The sequence below is a fragment of the Grampus griseus genome (genome assembly GCF_964374135.1).
Source record: "Grampus griseus genome assembly, chromosome: 6".
Lineage (NCBI taxonomy): Eukaryota > Metazoa > Chordata > Mammalia > Artiodactyla > Delphinidae > Grampus > Grampus griseus.
The window spans coordinates 6,878,844-6,898,027 of record NC_139000.1 but is presented as its reverse complement, the minus strand read 5'-3'; the positions used below and the strand labels follow the sequence as shown (position 1 = coordinate 6,898,027).

Below are 19,184 nucleotides of genomic sequence, written 5' to 3'. Positions count from 1 at the left end.
CCCTCACTCAACCTTGGGGCTCTGCTCCAGGCCTGCCCTTGATTCCAGCCACTGCACTTTCCCAATGGAGAGAGCAAAATCAAGTTCATGCCAACCCGGACGAACTTTTAGAGGACCTAGGTAAAAGCCAAGTAATCTTTATTATTAATTTTATTATTCTCAAATTTCAAATGCTGTATTACACAAAGTACATAAATTGAGGACAGTTCTTTTTCACTCATTTTGCAAAAAAAAAAAAAAGTCTTCTGCATCATTGGCATCAGGGTCTGGTTGTCCCTGGGCAACCTCTGGGTCTGCTGACCTAGTTCTCCTGGGTCCACTAGACAGGCAGTTTGGGATACAGCAGCACCTTCTGGATTTCATGCATGACAGTGTACTTGAAATTTTATTCCAAACATACTGGTGTAACATTCAGACAGCTGGATTTTAAAAATCGCTCCTGTAGGAGTATGTGACCTGCCCCAAACTTAACCTCCCCTCACGTCCAGAGACCCGTAAGACACTTGCTTGTCCTGCATTCAACACTTGCAAAGTGTGAGGCCACAGGTCACACCCTCAGGAGTAATTACTACATCTTCATCGTTCTTTTGACTTTTTACCCCCAGAAGCTCCACCCGGGGACCTCTAAGCATTCCATCTGACACTGACGGGGGTTGTTTAGGTGCTACATGTGTCTTCCCCAAGCGGTACTTCACTGCCCTCAAGAACCGAGTGAGCCTCTGTGTTATGAGACCTATAGCAACTCAGATGCAGCGGAATGACCTCACTTCTGAAGGATAACGTTTTGGGAAAAAATCCTGCCTTACAGTCAGACCCATACAGTTCTTTGAACTTGAGTTTCAGGAGTCCTGGGTGTGTGTCACTGCAGTGTCCTTGGCCTGCATCACTGTCTCCCCTCCCTGCCTGCCCCCGGCTGGGTCGGTGCAGCTCCGCCCTAGCGCTGCTCACACAGGGCACGCTCAGCTCCGGCTGCGGGTCCTGCTTCCTGAGACCCAGCCTGCGGACACCAGGGGCCCGCCCCGCTCCCCAGCTGCAGAGCAAGGCCTCTGTGCTGTTGAGGTGGGATTCTCTTCTGGTCCTCCTGCTTGAGGTCCCTGAAGGGACACTCGTGCACCCCTGCCCTGGCAATACCCCACCCTGCCGGCCTTGCCGGGGTCCCAAGGAGCAGCCAGGCCTCGGGTGACACCCACTCCCCCACGGGCTGGGCTCTACTCCTTGCTCCCCGAGGCTTCGCCCCATGGTGAGGCACGTGCTCCCCGAGCCTGTTCCGTCATCTGCAAAACGGACACCACCTCAGGACCCGCCTCCCGCGGTGACCACCGCAGGTCAGCCAGGCCATGAAGCACCGCCCCCACAGGCTGGGTAGCCTCTCCCACCCTTGGCATCTCCAATTGGGGCTTCACATGTGTCTTCCTCAGGGCCAGAGTCCCTCCGCTCTCCACAGACAGCCCAGCTGACTTTGGCAGGACACCCTGCCTGTACCAGGTGCGTGGGGTTGGGGACAGATACAATGTTTGGACCGGGTGGCCACATGATCTGGTGCCTGGTGGTCCCAGGCAGTGGCTGGGGCTGGGGTCAGCATGGCTGCCCAGCCACCACTCCTGATGGGCTCAGTGCAAGGCAGCAGATGAGGCCTTGGGCCCTGGGTGTCAGCCACACTGCCCAGACAACCAGACTCGAGGGTATCGGGCCCCACAGTCCCCTGGGAGGGCTGTCCCGGCGCACAGCCCATGGCACTGGAGAGGCCCAAGTCATGGGTAGGTGGGAGGTATCCATGAAGAACGCAGGCCTGGGTCTGGTGCCGTCCTGGCCCAGAGCCCTGAGGTCCGAGCTGGCCCTTGGCCTCCTGACCCAAGCCTGAGAGCTCCGCTCCTCTGGGAGCCCTCCCCTTGGGCCCACTGGCGGCTTGGACACCAGCTCCCAGATGCGGGGGAAGCTGCAGGAAGGCAAAGCCAGGCATCTGCTGCACCCTGCCTGCCTCCTCGGCTGAAACAACTCTTTCCCAACAAATTTCCCCTTTATTAACTGCCTCGCGTGATACTGTTATACAACCAGGACATGGTTCAGGAATCAAGCTGTGTGGAAGCAAGCGAGCTGGGGCCTGTGAGCCACGTCACCCAGAAGAGCACGGAGCCGCGGGGGACGGTGCTGTGACACAGCGTGGGCTTCCCCTCCATCAGCACACCTTGCGCCCTGGCCCCTCAGCCCTGGGGAAGCCTGGAGGCCCCCAGCTCCAGGTAACCCTGTCTCTAGGTCCTTGGGAGCTTAGGGATCAGGGTACAGACCCAAGCCTGGCCGCGTACACGGGAGGACCTGGGCAGAGCTGAGCTAGTAAGAAAGGGACTCCCTAGTCCCCACCCTGACGAGGGATGAGCTCGGCTGGTTCCTCTCCCAGGAGGAGGCCACGGCGGGTGAGATGCTGGGCGCCGGGCCCGACCTCCTGCTCAGCTTCTGGACTCAGCCCGGGTGCTGGTGAGGACCCACGGAAGGTACTCAGCTCGGCCCCGCGGGCCCCGCTGGGGGATGCCATCCCAGACTCGGTCGGATCTGCGGGGGCCCAGGGGGAGAGGGAGCGAAGGAGTAGGGCCCGGTGGGTGGGCCAGCCCAAGGCGGCTTGGCCGTGGCACCGGCAGGCCTGAGCAGCGGGGCTCAGAGCTTGGCCTGGGGGTGGCTCTGCAGCAGAGCGCGCATGTCCAGGAGCGCCTTCTCCAGGTAGTGCGCCAGGCGGACCGCATTGGTCTCTGCGCAGCTGTTGTAGGCCGACACGGAGAAGTTGATGTGCGCCTCCATGGGGTTATAGCAGACACCGTAGCCATCTGGGACCACAGGCCCAAAGAACATGACACAGTCTGTCTTGGCAGGGACCTGAGAATGGCACAGGACCAAGGCTCTCATCCCAGCCCCGTCGCGGCACCAGCCTGCCTTTCCACGTCGGCTCCCACCGTGCTCTGCCTGAGACGCCCTCTCCTCGTCTCCAGCCGACAGCTTACTCCCTTTCATTCTTTGGGGTGCAGTTCTTGTCACCTCCCTACAGAGACTTCCCTGACGTCCCTGAGGGGGGACTGTCTCATTCCCTGTGCTTCCTGTCTGGACTGTGAGCCCCTGGGGGCAGGGGCAGTGGTCTGTCCCTGCTCTACCCCAGTGCCCAGCACAGGCTGGCATGGATCAGACGTTCCTTCACATCTGATCAGTGAATGCATGAAAGCGGGCGGGGGGGGATCCTGACTCCTTCCCGGCCTGCCCGAGCTGCAGCGAAGCCCCCTGACCCCAGCTCCTCCTCCAAAGCTCAGCTGCTTCGGGAGTGCGCCTGTGTGCATCACATCACCACCAAGTGACCGTGTTCTGGACCTCGGCTCCACTCAGTGCAGCCTTTGTCCGTCTCCAGTTTCTAGTGGCTTCTGTTCCCTGCCACCCCAGGGCACCTAGGGCAGTGGCCCACCTGGCTGGTGGAGAGGTTGAAGTGCATGGCGATGGCGTAGGAGGTGTCCATGAAGATGTCGGGCATGCTCACCAGGTCTTCGATGGCCTGCAGCTTCAGGCCCAGGAGGTGGCGGTCGAAGGCCTCCCCACGGATGGCCTGCAGGAAGGGGAGCTGTCAGGAACAGGGGCTTCAGGCCCACGAGGCACCACTGCCCTCCTCAGGAGCCCATGGCGGCAATGCCTCTTCCATTCACTGGCCCCTCAGACCCGTGAGACCAGGGCAGCCAAGCAGAAGAGCCCTCACTTCACAGATGGGGAAACTGAGGCCCAGGGACCCACCCAGGGAGGCAGGAAGGTGCAGCCTAAGAGCACAGGACTGCAGCTGGGTGGCATCATCCTGGCAGGGACCTTGGCAGGTCACTTACATCTTGAAGCCTCAGTGTCTTCATCTGTGAAATAGGAACAGTCACTAAACTCCCTTTGCGGGGCGGCAGTGAGATCTAGATAGACCTCTGCATGTGACATGGGCAAAGCCTGGCATGTACAAGTGCTCAGGGCCAGGATGGGAACCAGACCTCCACCCCTTGACTGCAGCCCAAGCTGTCAGAGGGCAGGACCCCTGCTGTCTGCCAGCCCGTGCACACCCTCAGCATCCTGGGCTCCAGGGGCATCGGGGAAGCCGTGATGACGCAAGATCCAGAGGCCGACCCGGGCAGCCACTGGGCCTCGCCTTGGTTTCTCCCACTGTAAAATGGGGATGTTCAGCTTTGCTCCAAGTGCCCCAAGCCTTAGGGGAGGGGTGTCTGATGCTAAGGGGAGCAGCCATTGGCTGCAGGGATGGACAGGCAGGTGGACAGGCCAGTGGGAAACGCCCGGGTCACGCAAGCAGGGACAGGAAGGGCCGGCTCACCTGCTCGGTGTAGGCTCGGTGGGCCTGCACGGCCTTCCGCAGCAGCCCCACCTTCTGGTGCTCCTGGGCAGGGGGAGGGGACAGGGAGCTGCAGCTTCCTGTTCTTGCCACCTTCCTCAGTGGCCCACTCTAGATTCTGAGCTCCCTGAGACCAGGAACTGGAGCTGCCATCTCTCTGGCCAGCCCCCAGCCAAGGCCTGACACAGGGCAAGTGCTCACTGCTGATGACTGACCCTTGAACAACTCGGGTTTGAACTGTGCGGGTCCACTTACACGTGGATTGTTTTCAATAAATTCGACAGTATGACATGACCCGTGGTGGGTTGAACCTGCAGGTGCAGAACCATGGACACAGAGCTGACTACAAAGTTACATGTGGATTTCTGCGGTGACCCTAACCCCTATGTTGTTCAAGGGTCCACTGCAGTTTCCTTTTCTCTTTGGCTGAAAGAAAGCTCCACGCTGATAAATTCATGGCTCCATCTCCCCCTAGATGCCCAGTATCCACCACAGGACTGGAACACAATAGGTGCTCACTGCGTGTTGACAGAATGAGCAGGAAGGGAGAAGGCTCGAACCCAGCTCTCCCACCCTTGCCCCGGACCTCTCACCGTCACATCAGGGTTATCCATGGCCTTGACGAAGGTCAGTGAGTCCATGGAGGCCGAGCGGATGGTGTCGGTACGGCCCAGGTGAAACATGCGCAGAGAGGCGCTTTCATAGGTGGCGCACGCCTGCCCGTAGATCCTGGGTGGGAGGTGGGCTGAGCACACCTGGCAGGTCCCCCCGCCTCCGCCCCCAGGCTTCATCCCTCCTTCATGGGGGGCGGGGCGCACCTGTAGTAGGCCAGCTGTAGTGCCATCTGGATGAAGGAGTCTGGGCTCAGCTTCTCAGACTTGGGGAAGTCCTTCCCAAAGTGATGGAACATCAACATCGTGATGTCCAGGTCCTGGATCATGCTGGGGGTCGGGGGAGGTGGGTGAGGAGCAGACACCGGGCAGCCTCTGCCAGCCCCAGGGAGGGGCCGAGGGCAGTCTCAGAACCAGCCAGGCACGATGGCAGAGCTGACTCTTGTGCTGGCTAGAGGGGCCCGGCCCCGCCCGCCTGCCACCCAGCACTCACATGCTGAGATTCTGCTTGGCCTTCTCGATGTCGCTCTTGATCTCGGGGGTGATGTTGAACCGCAGCTTCTTGGGCATGGGCAGGGGCACCATGGGAGACCGCACGAGCTCGGGCTTCTTCCTGCATAGGACGTGGGGGTCTCAGCCTCCTGCCGGGCGTCTTGGGAGCCTGGGTCCATCCCCGGGATTAGGATGGGTCCCCGAAGCTGGCGGGGACCAGCCCAGGGAGACTTTTGGGTTTGTTCTTCTGAGAACTGCCTTCATTTCAGCTTTTAAATGGGGAAACGGAGGAGGGGAAGGGACTTGTCCAAGGTCACAAGGCTGAGAAGTGGCAGAGCCAGAATTCAAACCCTGGTTTGATCGACTCTAAAACCCATGCCCTCTTCTGGCTTCCCATGAAGAAAAAGATTCCCAGGTATAAGGGAGAATGCCGTTGCTCCTCTGAGGGCTACTCTGTCGCCTCTGTGTCACCTGTCATCAGGAGCTGGAGAACTGGCTGGAGGATGGGCGAACCACACTCACGTGAACTCAATGACGTGGTCCACAAGGGTGATGATGGGGGGTCCCTCTGCTGCCGCATGCTCATAAACGAGCCCACAGGAGCCGTCTTCTGCCACGATGAACTGCAGAGGAGAATGGGGACCCCGACAGCCCCAGGTCCCTGGAGCCACTCTCCGGTTGGGTCCCATGGGTAGGGCGTCCCTGAACCATCTCAAGGGGTTCTGCTGACTTATTACTCTTATTCCTAACAGCTAACACTCACTGGGGGCCTTGGAACACCTGTCCCAGGTCACGCTAAGCACATCCCGTGCTAAACAGACCTTTCCGAGTCCTCGCAACGACCCTTGCGAGTCCTACCACCCCATTTTACAGGTACAGAGGGAAAGTCACAACCAAGGTTGGGCCACTCTGCCTGGCCCCACATCCCAGGCTCTCTCTGATCTGCTGATGGATATGTCGGAGGAGTGACGCGGGTTACCAGGCCAGGCCCAGTAATGACAGGCTGACTGCTGCTAGGTATAGCCCCGCCCACCTTCTGGCTTCCCCGCTGCTTTACAAGCTGGGAAGCCAGGGACTCCGGGCTCCAGGGGAGGGGCAGGAAGTCCTGGGGCAGCAGTGGGCCAAGGCTGGGTGCATGCCTGGGCGGGAGCCCTGGCCCTGCCAGGTCCTCACCTGCAGCGTTTTGTCGAACCAGCGGTTGCCGCTGTTGAGCTTGCTGCCACCCCCGTGCAGCATCTGGCCAGCCACCTGGCTGCGGCGCACGTCTTCCGAGACCCAAGGCATGGGTGCGTCCAGGCACACGGTGAAGATGCTCTTCTGAATGGAGTGCACTGACTCCCGGTTCACCTTGTCTGTGGGGATGTGTGTGTGCGTGTGTGTGTGGTGGCATGGGGGCCAGGCCTGGGGAGGCCTCCGGAGCTTCACTTGGCAGGGGCCTGCGGCCCCACGGCACCCCGTGAGGCAGGGCTAACACCTGACCCACTTCAGAAAGGAGGAAACAGAAGCCCAGGTCACGCAGAGAGCCGTTGAGGCAGTCAGGGATCCGACCCGGGGGCTGACTCTGGGGACAATGCTCCTGACCAACACGGGGTGTGGAGGGAAGGTGGAAGTGGGCTCCTCAGCCAGAGGACTTGCATTCTCACGGCAACTTGCTACTTAATAGAAAGAATGAACTAACTGGACCCAACCGCACTGCAGTTTCCTCTTCTGTGGAATGGGGCCAACAGCACCCGCTCCGAGTTGAGAGGATTCAGTGAGACTTGTGGCTGCCCAGGGCCTGGTGTGGGCCTCCCCTCCCATCCCAGGGGTACCTTTGATGAGGGTGCTGTATGCCTTGGCCCAGGAGTTACGGTGGTTGGAGGTGAGGATGCCCACAGGCTCTTTGTTGGTTTGCAGTGATGAGTTCCAGATCTTCTCCAGCTGCGTGAAGATCTGATCCGAGGTCAGGGGCGTCCCATCGCTGTGGTACACATCCAACTCGAAAAACTGTCCGGGCACAGGCAGGTGGAGAGAAGGCGGTTCGTGGGAGCCTCAGATGGGCAGCAGTCACCTCCCAGCATAGCCTCCTCCTGGCCTGGGCAGCCCAGCTGAGAGGATGGCGTCAGGCTGAGGGCGAGGAGATGGGAGGAGGTCCCTGCACTGCTCTCCCCAGGCTGCCCAGGCCCATAGCCCTTCCTGGCCTCCCCCAGGCTGGGGCCTGGCTGGAGACCCAGGGCAGAGAGAGGCCCAGGGCCTGCCTGTTCCGGGGGCACATGGGCAGGTGTGTTGGGGAAGCTGACTCTCAGCCCCGCCCCTCTCCTCCGGGCAACTGAGCGCGGGGCTAAGGCTTCGGGGCAGGGGGGCACCCACTTGGTAGTTGTGCACCACGGGGGCTAAGGCTGCGGGGGCCCACCCACTTGGTAGTTGTGCACCACGGTGATGTGCATGGGTGGCTTCTTGGTCTTGCTGAAGTTGGTGACCGAATCCTGCTTGGGGCCCGGCACGCGGCAGGAGGACAGGATCTGATAGTACTGGTTCATGCACAGCGGCTTTCCCCCCAGGTACTCCACGGGCAGGGTCTCGCTGCAGGGGCAGAGGGACAGGGAGGAAGGCGGGACCCACAGGGAGCTGCTGGCTATGGCTGCGGGCTTGGTCAGGCAGTGGGGCTCACGCAAGCAGTGTTGGGCCCCTTCGTGGCCCCCGCCCCCTCAGCGTGAGGTCGGTTGCAGGGGGGCCTGTTGGAGCCCGACTGGGTCAGGAGGCCCGAAATCCACCCTGCTCGTGAGTCACCCTGGAAACTCCCTTCTCCTCTCTGGGCTTCAGTTTGCCACAGGGAAGATGAAGCAGCAAGTCAACCCCGGGGGGGGGGGGGGGGGCGGCGGGGGGGCAGGGTCCTCTTTGGCTGGGACGCCAATTCCAGGCTCTCTTGGAATAGGACCACCCGGAGGAGGTCACGGCGGCTGGAGCGGAGGACCCAGGTCTGTCTCCCCAGCCCCCAAAGAGGCTGGGTCAACAGGAAGTGAAAGCAACTGAGCTCTGGGCCTGCTCAGCACCCCGGCAGGGGGTGCGGGGTGCGGGGAGGGGGCTCCGGTTTAGGGTAGGGCGGGGCCGGCTGGAGGGGCTGTGGCAGGTAGGCAGTCAAGGTGGGAGGAGACAGGGTGGGGGCGGGGCCACTCACTGGTCAATCCTGGCCTTGAAATCCAACACACCCTCGATTAATTTGGCAGCGAACCTGGAGGGACCAGTTAGAGATCAGAAGGCTGTGTGGACACCCAGAAGGGGGTCCCTGGGTCAGAGACGCCAGGGTGATGGGCGCAGCCTAGTCCAGGGAAGCGACCTACTACCTTCCTCCTCTCTCCTGCTTACAGAGAGCCTGAAGGAGTTCAAGTGCAGAACCTGTGTTCCAGTCCCAGCCCACGTAATCTCTAGGGAAAGGGATTAGGGAGATGCGCGGCCAGGCGCCTGGCAGGGACAGCAGCATGATTATGGCTGGGTTATGAGCCAGTGCCCTCTGACTCCACCGCAGCGGGCCTGAGGCCCTGATCCACAGCCTGGAGTCTGGAAGGCCGTCACCCTGCTCTGAGGCATCAGTCATGGAGGGACCTAGGACTGCGGGGGTAGGGGAAGGGTGAATGGGAGGGCAGGGGCATGACGTGTTCCCCTCTCCTAGATCCCTTCCTGTTTCTGGGCCTCTGTGTCCCCCAGGCCACCTTGCTCATCCTGCCCTTCATCCCTGGACTGTCTGGGCCATGTCAACCATGCCCGAAGCCTGGGGGTGCTCCTGGCCTCCAACATGGGGCCCACTGGCTAGAGTTCCTGGGCCTGAACCCCTGGCCCTTCCTGGGGTGCCCTGATCCCTTTAAGAGAAGCAGTGATAGCCGTGAGTGTCTAGTCCTTGGGCAGGAGATCCCCGTCACTGGTATTTTTACCCCTGGTAGGACTGGAACAGAGGCCAAGGCAAAGTGACATGGCCAAATGTGGAAAGAGGACTGTGTACAAAGGTCACCCCTGTGGCCAGCGGAGGCGAGCAGGAAGGAGTGGTGAGGTGCCAGAACTGGGCTGAGGGGTGGCCTCAGGCTTAGCAGGAGGGAGGGACCCCAGTCTGCAGTTTGGTGGTTAACAGTTATGAAGCTTTGGAGCCAGGAAGATCCTGCTTCCTGTCTGGGTCAGCCAATCCCGAAAGGTGATCTTGAGCAGGTGCCTTCACTGCTCTGATCCTGTTTCCGTACCTGTAAAACAGGGATGACGCTCCCTACTTCCTAAGGCTGTTTGTGGGGATGAAAGGTAACAGGGCCGGGGCCCTTCCGATCTCCCAGCAGAAAGCCCAGAGCCCCACGCCCACCTTGGCCACTCACCTGAGCTGGCCCTGCCGATCCACAAAGTCTTGCCTGGGCAGCACCAAACCAGGGCTGGAATAGATGACTACGGGCTGGCGGTACTGGAGATAGGCTGTTTTAAGCCACCAGTCAGACAGCTGGGGGAAGGAGCAGAGCCTGTGAGGAGGGGTGCATGGGGACCAGGTTGCCCCTTCCCCACCAGGGCCAGTGGACCTGGCTGGGCACCCTCTGTCCCCTCTAGGGAGCACAGATTCTCAAAGTGAATGCTCAGATCCAGACCCCGCCCAATCCCTTAAACCCAGCAGCATCCCATCATCCTCCCTTTAGATGGAGCCAATCAGCATTAGCGAGGGAAATCAGGCAACACTGCCAAGAAGCAAAGACTGGCAGGAAACCTGGGGTGGGGGCAAGAACAGAGGTGGAAATATCAACCATTTTTCCTTATCTTACATGTTTTAGGTCAATGATTTTAATACTTTTAGAAATAAAAACGTCTGTCTGATAGACAGAAAGGAAAACAGAGAAAGCTATATAAAAAGAATGATGAATGAGTTTTTGCCCATCTCAGGTAGGCACTGTCCAGGTAGGCAGGAGCCCGGGGTTCAGAAGAGCCCTCAGGAATCCTGGTCCTCTGTGGCCTCAGTTTTGTTGCTGTCATACTAGGGAATGGACACCCACTTGGATCTCAAGGTCAGGGTAATCTGGGGAGCTCACTGTAAAGACAAATCATTGCACTAGTGACAAGATGTAGGTGACACGTTGCGTCTCTACTGGGCTGGCCGTCCTCCGCCCAGGGCAGGGTATCTCTGGGGACTAGCCACGGACATGCGCTAAAGGCTCCTGTCTTGGGACAACCAGGTGACTGTCACCCTTGTACCTCAGGTGCTGATGGCAACATCGCCCCCGCTACACACTCCCCCAAGCACAGGCCCAATGTGCCTCTTTGTGGCAGGTCCCTCAGTCCCTGGGGACCCAGGCCCCACCGTGCTTCCGCATCCCATCTTAAACAGCACTGGGACGTGCCTCTTCACCACACAGACTCCCCTTGGGAAACTGCTGGCTTTGGGCCCCTGGCAAGGGGTGAAGGAGGACAACGTGCCCGGGTGGCACAGCAGGCCAGTGGGCGACTGCTGTCTGCTGATTTGTGACCTGGAGACATGGCCCCTGATCAGCCAGACCCTCCTGTCTAACTCGGGGCCTCCTGGAGAGCTGCTGTGTGCCTCTGGGATTTCAATCTATCTCTCTGGGCCTCAGTTTCCTCATCTGTAGATCAGGGAGGGGCAGACAGGAACTCCCTCCCCTTGAGGACAGCCGGGCTGGGCTGGCCTTTAGCCAGGAGCCCTCAGGTCACCAAGGACCTCAGAGCCTCTGACCCGAGCTCGGGAGTCAAGGGGAGATCCTATCGATGTGGGCATTCCCTCCGTGAGAATCTGCTGGGCAGTGGGAGAGCCCCTTAAGAGCCCTGTGAGTGGCGAGGGGGTGGTGACCCCAGCCCTTCAGCCAGCAGATTCTGTCTGAAGCAGTCGTTCTGGGCTAAAGAAAGCTGGAAAACTGCCAGGTCTCAGACTTGCTGAGACCCTGATTCCAGGGTCCAAGGCCCTGACCCGCCAAGGCTCATCTGTGCCCTCTGCCAGCTGATGACTCCCCCCTCCTCTGTGCAGCCCCCACCCTTCCACCCGCTCCCTCACAGCGCCCCTCACGTTGTAGGGCCAGACCTGGCTCTGGTCCTCTCCTGCACACCCGCTTCTCCCTCATTCACCCCTCTCTCAACACATTCCCCTTCGCTTCACCCACACAGTTGCTTTAGGACAGGACTGTCCACCCCCGAAATATACCCTGGACCAAATGACTTCCCTCCCTCTCCCCACCGGGCTCCCTGTCCCACCCTGCTTCCCTCCCAGCAGCAGGGCAGTCCTCTCTAACTGCACGTTGAGGTGTAAGATGCGCACAGACACGGCCCGGGGCGTCTGCACACGCTGAACACGACTTTGTGACAGACTGAGACACAGAACCAGGACAATGAGTCACTGTCAATATAATCACCCTGCAGCCCCCTCCCACTGAGCTCAAGTCCAAGTGCCGAATTCTCCTGGGGGCCCCGCCCTGCCCTTGCCCTCCACTCTAGCCTCTGTCCCCGAACGTGCGAGCTGTTGCCACCTTTGCCCGTGCTGTTCCCTCTGTCTGTCTCAGACCCAGCACCGCCTCCTCCCTGCCCTCTCTGCCCCTTCAGAATGAAGATGCTACTGTTCTCCACTCTCGCTCTCGCATCGTCCTTTTCATTTCTATAGAACGTCACTGGCTGAGAAGACCTCGTCCACTTGCGCGTGTCCTCCTCCTGCCCTACTTGAATGTCAGCTCCCGCAGGCTGCTGACGGCGCCCCTCTTGCTCTCCCAGCACCCTGCCTGGTGTCGGGCACAGAGTAAGTGCTCAAGAAACTCTGTGGTGCAAATGGCTGCACCAGAGCAGCCCGTATTGGAAAATCTGGGGTGTGCAGCCAGCAACAGGCCACAGGAGGGACGCTCACAACGACCCAGGGTCTCTGGGTGGGGGGTGCCCTGTTCCCCTAACCCTGCACGCGAGTCAAGGGGACTGGTGTGCCCCTGCCTTCTCACTCACCCAGTTTTCCATCTTCCTGGCCCTGCGCTCCAGCCCCTTCTGCAGGCGCTCCCCTACGCCCCCCGCGGTCTGAAACTCTTCCACCAGCTGCTTGGTTTGGGCCCACTCCTCCTCGCTCACGATGGGCTGCAGCGCCTTGAGATAATGGTCCAGGGTCTGCTGGAGCGGGGGCACGGGCAGCCGGGGTAGCGAGTCCTGGTGTGTCTTAAAGCGACTGGAAACCGTCATCACGGAGGAGGGCTTGAGGAAGCCCAGGGGCTTCACCTGCAGGCGGCAGAACATCCCACTCATTCTCGCACCGGCTCTGGGAGGCCCTGGCAATCCCAAAGCCGAAGTCCTGGGCACTTCTGTGCCCACTCCTGGGGACAGAGACGGCCTCTTGGGTGGTGACTGCCCTGGTTTCCCAGCTCTCCAGCTGTAGGTGTCTCCACCTCTTAGGAGCCAGGAGATGTAAGTAGGGATGGAGGAGGGTGGGGAGTGGCCACTGATCTTGGCAGCACTCAGAGGAACCGAGTCAGGATGAACGGCACCTACTGGGGGTGGCAGAGCTCAGAGGGACCTCTCACCTATTGGAGGCACAGGGCCCCACCTTTCTCACCCTGGGGGTGGCAGAGCTCAGAGGGACCTCTCACTTATTGGATGCACAGGGCCCCACCTTTCTCACCCTGGGACGATGAGCCAGCCAGCAGTGAGGTGACCACTCCCTCCCGGCGGTCCCCACCTCCTTTCCTCCCATCCTTACCAGGTGGAGACATGGGAGGAAAGAAGAGAAAGTCAGATAGGGCCAGACGACGACAGTACCTCTGGGTGAGGGCGAGGTCTTGGGCTTTTTCCTGTCTGTGGGGTGGGGACAGGGGTGGCATGGGGGCAGCACTGTGCCAAGAGAGAGCTGAGTGGCCTGGCAAGGAGGGTGAGAGCTGACAGAGGGAGAGAGTCTGGAGACTCTGGAGGCGGACAGAAAGAGAGACAGGAGGGTCCGAGGCTGCTGGCAGCAGTGGGCAGGCAAGCGGCAGAGGCTCCGTTTCATACCTTCTCTTTCTGCTGCCCGTCCTCCATGGCAGGACTGAGGTTTTGAGCCCTGTCTGTCTGCCTTGGGCTGGATCTCTAAGCCTAACTGTGCTACCAAGTGGGTGAGCAGAACCTAGCAAGAGGCAGCCACTTGCCCGGGCTGGAAAGAAAAGACAAGAGCCAAGATTCAGGGGGAGGCAGAGGGGCCAGCGGCGCTGGCTACAGCAGCTGTGGTGGCATCTGGGGTTATGGCTGTCCCAGGAGCAGCTGTTCCACCCTCTTGAGCTTCCAGAAGTGGAGGAATGGGGAGGAGGTGAGAGGGCTGGCGGTGTGCACTGGAGTAGAAGGAAACCTGGACAACTTTTCCCTTTCTTCCCTGGGTGGGCCCAATGCCAAGGAGGCAGGCCAAGAGGTTTTAAAAATGCACCTGTCAGAATCTGCATAGGTGTTTTTGATGAGGCACAACTTGGCTGGAGGACAGAAGCTGCTTGGCCGCTGAGGTTAAACTACAACCCTGAATATAGTCCTGAAAACAGGGGTTGGTGCAAAGGAGCAGACACTGGGAAGGGAGTATAAATGGACATTTCCCTCCAAGACTCTTGGGGCCCTTCTGGGCCACCCTTCCACCAAAGCCTGGCTCTCTTGAGTTGTGGCTCATTCAGCTGGGGGTTACGAGATCTTTGGGCATTAAAAATAAACCAGAGGGCTTCCCTGGTGGCACAGTGGTTGAGAGTCCGCCTGCCGATGCAGGGGACACGGGTTCGTGTCCCAGTCTGGGAAGATCCCACATGCCACGGAGCGGCTGGGCCCGTAAGCCATGGCCGCTGAGCCTGCGCTCCACAACAGGAGAGGCCACAACAGTGAGAGGCCCGCGTACCGCAAAAAAATAAAATAAAATAAACCAGGGACTTCCCTGGTGGTGCAGTGGAAAGGACTCGGAGTTCCCAATGCAGGGGACCCGAGTTTGATCCCTGGTCCGGGAACTGGATCCCACGTGCATGCTGCAACTAAAGAGTCCGAGTGCCGCGACTAAGACCCAGTGCAGACAAATAAATAAATAAATAACCCAGAACAGAGGATGCTGGCTTTGAGACTGGACTAGATTTGAGTCCGGGGATGCTGGCCAAGTCTCCCCTTGCCTCAGTTTTCCTGGCAGTAAAGTGATCAGGCCATTTAGCAGGTCCTAGAATATGACCCAGAGGCCATCTGTGGGATGGGAACAGAGCTCAGGTGGCAGTGGCAAGGATGAGATGGCGCTCTGAGGTCCTGGAAAATCTGGAAAAGCCTCTGGGCAGGTGCGGTACCTCAGCCCTCTGGGCCTGGCAGTGTCTGAATACCCTTCTTGGCCCAGACAGAGGGAGATACAAACAGAGATATACTTGGAGTAGAGAGGAAAGGAATCCAAGTCAGGATAGCAGCACTACCTGCTCCAAGCTGCTCCCGGGGAAGATTGGGGGTAGGGGTGGAGGCATGGGGGTGTGCGGTTGTTAATCAAGTTGGGCGAGTGACTGGTGGAGAGGGAGGGCATGGGGCTACCACCTGCTGCCTTCTGCCAATTCTGAGGACTTTCTGAGCAGCCCAGCTTGATGCCCTCACTGAAGTGTCTCTGGCCACACACAATACCCCAGGGGCCATTTGACAAACCCGGGGAAGGTGACCAATTGGATGGGGTTGGAGACGTGGCTCTGGCCAGGGAAGAAATGGCTCAGGCTGAGCGTGCGACAGGTGTGTGAGGCAGAGAATAACCGTGAGGAGACACTCCTGGTCTCTCCGCTCCTTGGCTCCGGGCCTAAGGTGGAGGTGCTGCCCGAAGCCAGGGTCCTTACTGTGTCTGCCGGGTCTTTGGAATTTGGCGCCACAGAGTGTGGCTTCGATCTAGCCTCTGACCTTAAGCCTCAGTCTCCCCCTCTGACAGGCGGAGTTAGCCCACCTGCCGACCCCGGCCCAGCAGCTGCTGGTGAGGCTGGACTGCAGGCACCGGGCCGCGGCGCCTTGACGGCCGGTTTTCCCACTCGGGCGTAGCTGCGCTGCTGGCCCGGTCTGCGGCCCGCCCGCCCGGTCCAGGGCCCGCTAGGCCGGCTTCCCGGCCGCACTCACCACGGTCCTGGCAGCGAAGGCCAACATCTCTGCGGCCCGCCCGCGGACACACGGTCCGCTCCGTCCCCCGCGCTGGGCAAAGTCCGCGCCGCCGCCGTGGGTGGGTTCCCGCTAGAGCCTCTGGGCCAAGGTCGTCGAGTCACTGCCGCCAGCCGGTAGAGGCGGCCCCGCGCCCACCCACCGGGCCGGGCAGGCGGCCCGGGGTAGGCGGACTCCTGGGGCGCGGCCTCGGGCCAGTTGCTGGCCCCGGCGGCCAGCCGAGAGCGTGGGGCGGGGCCTGGGGCGGGACCAGGGCGCAGTTAGCGGTTGGGGACCCCGCGAGGTGGTGGAACCCTGGAAGGGGAGCAAGGCGGAGGCTGCCGTCCAGCTCGCCCTCTCCCACCTCCATAAGCCGTCCAAACTGTTGGAGGCAGTGGTGTGCATTCCTCTCAGTCCTTTTGGTGCCCTCGACCGCTGCTCTCAGAGTGGTGGGAAAACACAACCATGTTGACAAGGGAATGTCTTCTCCTAGTCCTAGGGATAGCGTCAGAGTCACGCTACTAGATGACAGGTGGGGACCGCCCAGCAAAAGCATGGCTGCCGCGCTCCCAGGGCCCTCCCAGCAGGCGGTTGGCGAGTCGCGCGGCGAGCCGGCCGTTGGTGCGCATGCTCTCCGGCGCCCCGCACCAACATGTCCAGCGCCTCCGGGTGAGCGCGGCCGCCGCGAGTCGGCCGTTGCTGGGCATGCTCCCTGAGTGCCCCGCACCAATATGGCGGGCGTCCTCGCTGGGGTGACTCTAATTCTCGGTTTTCGGCTCTAGCCGGCCGGTGCTCATTTCTCTTCGGAAAGCTCTGAGCGCGTGGTGGGGCCGGGGAGAGGCAGGGTGGGTGCGGGGGTGAAAGGTGAGAGGGGACTGCAGGCATCCAGGCCGGCTCCTGGCGGCAGGAAGATGGCTGAGGGCCGGCGGCAGTCGCAGCCAGGTAGGGCGGAGGGGCCGCGGTGGAGTGGGGGTCGGGGGCGGTGCCAGGCGTGGGGGCGGGGACGGGGTGGGGTGTGTGGGGTGCGGTGTGTGGGTTGCTCAGCGAGGGGAGGAGGGTCGGGAGGTGGAGGAACTCGAGGGGCAAACGCTCTTGGGCCCCGAGGGAGAAGTGCTGGGGGATCTGGAGGGAGGGTAGGATCCCGGGACTGCAAAAGGGCGATGGGTGGGGCGTAACGCCAGGACTTGGGGAGCCTGAGTTGCCCGAGGGTCGGGCGGGCAGCCCCGTGGCCCGAAGGGGAGGCCTTTTCCACACCTGGGCTGCTCCTGCTAAAGTCAGCTCTTGACCTGGCGGGGAAGCAGGCAGGGATGGCGGCTGCTGTCTTCATTAGACCCTGCACTGGGGCTGGGGGCTGGTGCTCCGTGGGGCCTGCCTCGACCCCTCGGCCCTGACTCCCCCTCATCACCTGCTCTCTTTTCCCCTTGGAGACCGGGCTCCGGAGTTTCAGTGGCTAAGAAGTTATCGAGGGAAACTGCCCTTGGTCCTCTAAACCACTGATTTAAAAACGCTGGTTGTGCAAAGAGACGACTTTCTTTCTGGCATCACCATCTGTAACTTTTATTTACACTGTGCATCTCAAATAACTGGGATGGAGGTGCGAGGGAAAGGATCCTCTTAGACCGGTAACGTGGGGAAATGGAAGGGTGTTTGCTGACCCCTCCCCGTCCCCTCCCTTGAGCCAAGAAGGACTTTTAAAATTCTGTCAAAGGTGCAAATAGGTTGGCTAAACAGCTATTTCAAAACAGCTAATGTTTTGAAACCATTCACTGTTCCTTCTACCTTGTCTCCCCTTTTATGACCTCTGGGAAGGTCTCAGGAGGGAGAAACTTTGAAAATCAAAAGAGGCATCCCCTCCACTCCCTACCCCGCCACAAAAAAACAACAACAATAGCAAAAAAAAAAAAAAAAAAAAAAACCTCAAAGAGCTGGGTATGGTCTGTTAAGGCATTTGAAACCTGACATTTATTTTGTTTGGTAAAAAACTGCTGTGCATGTGCCCTTAGGAGTTCTGGTAATGACATCAGGATATATAAGACAACCAGAATTATCAGTGAGATGAATGTGTCTGTGAAGATGGGCGGTGGGAGGTGTGGGGAGAGAACCTGTGCACTGAGACCGAGGAAGGCTCAGGGAGGTTATCTATGGCTGAGAAGATTCCGGTTCCCAGGAGGTGTTCCTTCTTTGAAGTTTGAGACAAGGGATGTTTAGGAGCAGTGGAAAGAACTGCTTAACTCAGACAGTGTAGTGATGAAAACCTTGGATTCTGGAGTTACATAGACCTGGCTCTACCTGGCACGCTGTGGCCTCTGTGAGCCTGTTTTCTTATCTTTCAAAATGGGGCTACTGTAGTTTCCTCACCGAGCTGGTAGCGTGTGTTCCGTCGATGGTGTGGGCAAATCATGGGGCGTGGGGGTAATCAGTAAATCTGGATTGCTGTTATCCTTTTCAAAGATGGTACAGGTTAAACATGTAGACAGGTTCCCAAGTCGTAGGTGATAACATATTATACCCTGTGGGATTTTTTAGGAACACCTCTAAAACTCTGGAGGTTTCCATCTTATACTGAGGGGTTGTAGGGGATCCAGCTGTCCCGTGGCACCTTTGTCAGAGGCGGAATAATCTGAGGCTAGAGAGGCTGTGGGTCTGACCTCACCGATCACAGTCTCGAGTTTGAAGTCTTGTCTTTTTGATTTGGGATTGCATGTTCTGGCGAATTGTGTGTGTGTGTGTGTGTGTGTGTGTGTGTGTTTCATCAGTGATTGGTCCCAAAACTTCCAAGTAGCCTTTCCTCTGGGAACAGGGCCCAGCCCTGTGAAGTAACGTGGGGAAGGCTAGTCCCTTTCAGGGAACAGTTCTTGCAAAGTTAGAAAAGGGCTCTGTTCCCGAAGATCATTTGCAAATGGATAATTTGGAATGTAGAACACATTTTCCCATAAAAACAATGCGGTTAGGTTACCAGCCTGACCTACAAAGCTATTAGTTTAGCATCTTACTTGAAGTAGCAATTTATTAATAATATGGTCGTCAGTTGAAGGTTCTGGGAACAGGACTTGCAGAACAGGTGGGAGGAGGAAGAGAGTTTCCGGTCTGGTTTTTGGGGCCCTGGGTTGAATTTGAATTAGGCAGAGGTTTGCCTTGGTCTTATCCCAGATTCTCTGTCTCCTTAGGTCTCCACGTCTCCTGGCACTTTTCCTTTCCTCAGGGTCTCTCGAGGCAGGCTCTAGTCCCCCAAAGGTCATATGTTCTAGAACCTACTTAGGTCTTTGTTCCCTTTTCTCCATGCAGCTGATGTGAGCTAGGTTTTAGGAGGACAGCAATGGAACAGATTTATACTACATTGTGAGTGACTGATAGTCCTTTACACTTCTTGGGGAGTTTTCATTTTCATTTATTTACTTTTTTTTAATAAATTTATTTTTTAAAATTTTTATTTATTTTTGGCTACGTTGGGTCTTCGTTGCTGCGCACGGGCTTTCTCTAGTTGCGGCGAGCGGGGGCTACTCTTTGTTGTGGTGCATGGGCTTCTCGTTGCGGTGGCTTCTCTTTGTTGTGGAGCACGGACTCTAGGCACGTGGGCTCAGTAGTTGTGGCTCACGGGCGCTAGAGCGCAGGCTCAGTAGTTGTGGCACATGGGCTTAGTTGCTCCGTGGCATGTGGGATCTTCCCGGACCAGGGCT

The 19,184-nt window shown here is 59.0% G+C and overlaps 2 protein-coding genes across 4 annotated transcripts in view; one reads left to right on the top strand and one right to left on the bottom strand.

Annotated features, from left to right (window-relative positions):
- Positions 1-121: 121 nt before the first annotated feature.
- Positions 122-15,746, bottom strand: CRAT (carnitine O-acetyltransferase). Of its 3 annotated transcripts, XM_082656246.1 has the most exons (15): positions 15,490-15,740; positions 13,414-13,552; positions 12,385-12,648; positions 9,786-9,904; positions 8,609-8,662; positions 7,848-8,013; positions 7,263-7,437; positions 6,625-6,803; positions 5,974-6,074; positions 5,453-5,572; positions 5,167-5,289; positions 4,942-5,077; positions 4,331-4,393; positions 3,440-3,577; positions 122-2,865 (listed from the first exon to the last, which is right to left on the bottom strand). In XM_082656246.1, exons 2-15 carry the CDS (start codon positions 13,438-13,440, stop codon positions 2,650-2,652), a joined length of 1,881 nt encoding a protein of 626 aa, XP_082512372.1. In that variant the 5' UTR covers positions 13,441-13,552; positions 15,490-15,740; the 3' UTR covers positions 122-2,649. The 3 variants fall into 3 exon arrangements, with proteins under 3 accessions (XP_082512372.1, XP_082512371.1, XP_082512373.1); XM_082656245.1 differs by lacking the exon at positions 13,414-13,552 and having other exon boundaries at positions 15,490-15,739; XM_082656247.1 differs by lacking the exons at positions 122-2,865; positions 3,440-3,577; positions 4,331-4,393; ... (4 more) ...; positions 6,625-6,803; positions 13,414-13,552 and having other exon boundaries at positions 7,297-7,437; positions 7,801-8,013; positions 15,490-15,746.
- Positions 15,747-16,166: 420 nt separating this feature from the next.
- PTPA (protein phosphatase 2 phosphatase activator) overlaps positions 16,167-19,184 on the top strand; it is a 28,270-nt gene continuing 25,252 nt past the window's right edge. Inside the window, exon 1 of the mRNA XM_082655809.1 lies at positions 16,167-16,449. Within this exon, the coding sequence (XP_082511935.1) occupies positions 16,419-16,449 (31 nt within the window). The 5' untranslated portion in view covers positions 16,167-16,418. The remainder of the gene's footprint in view (positions 16,450-19,184) is intronic.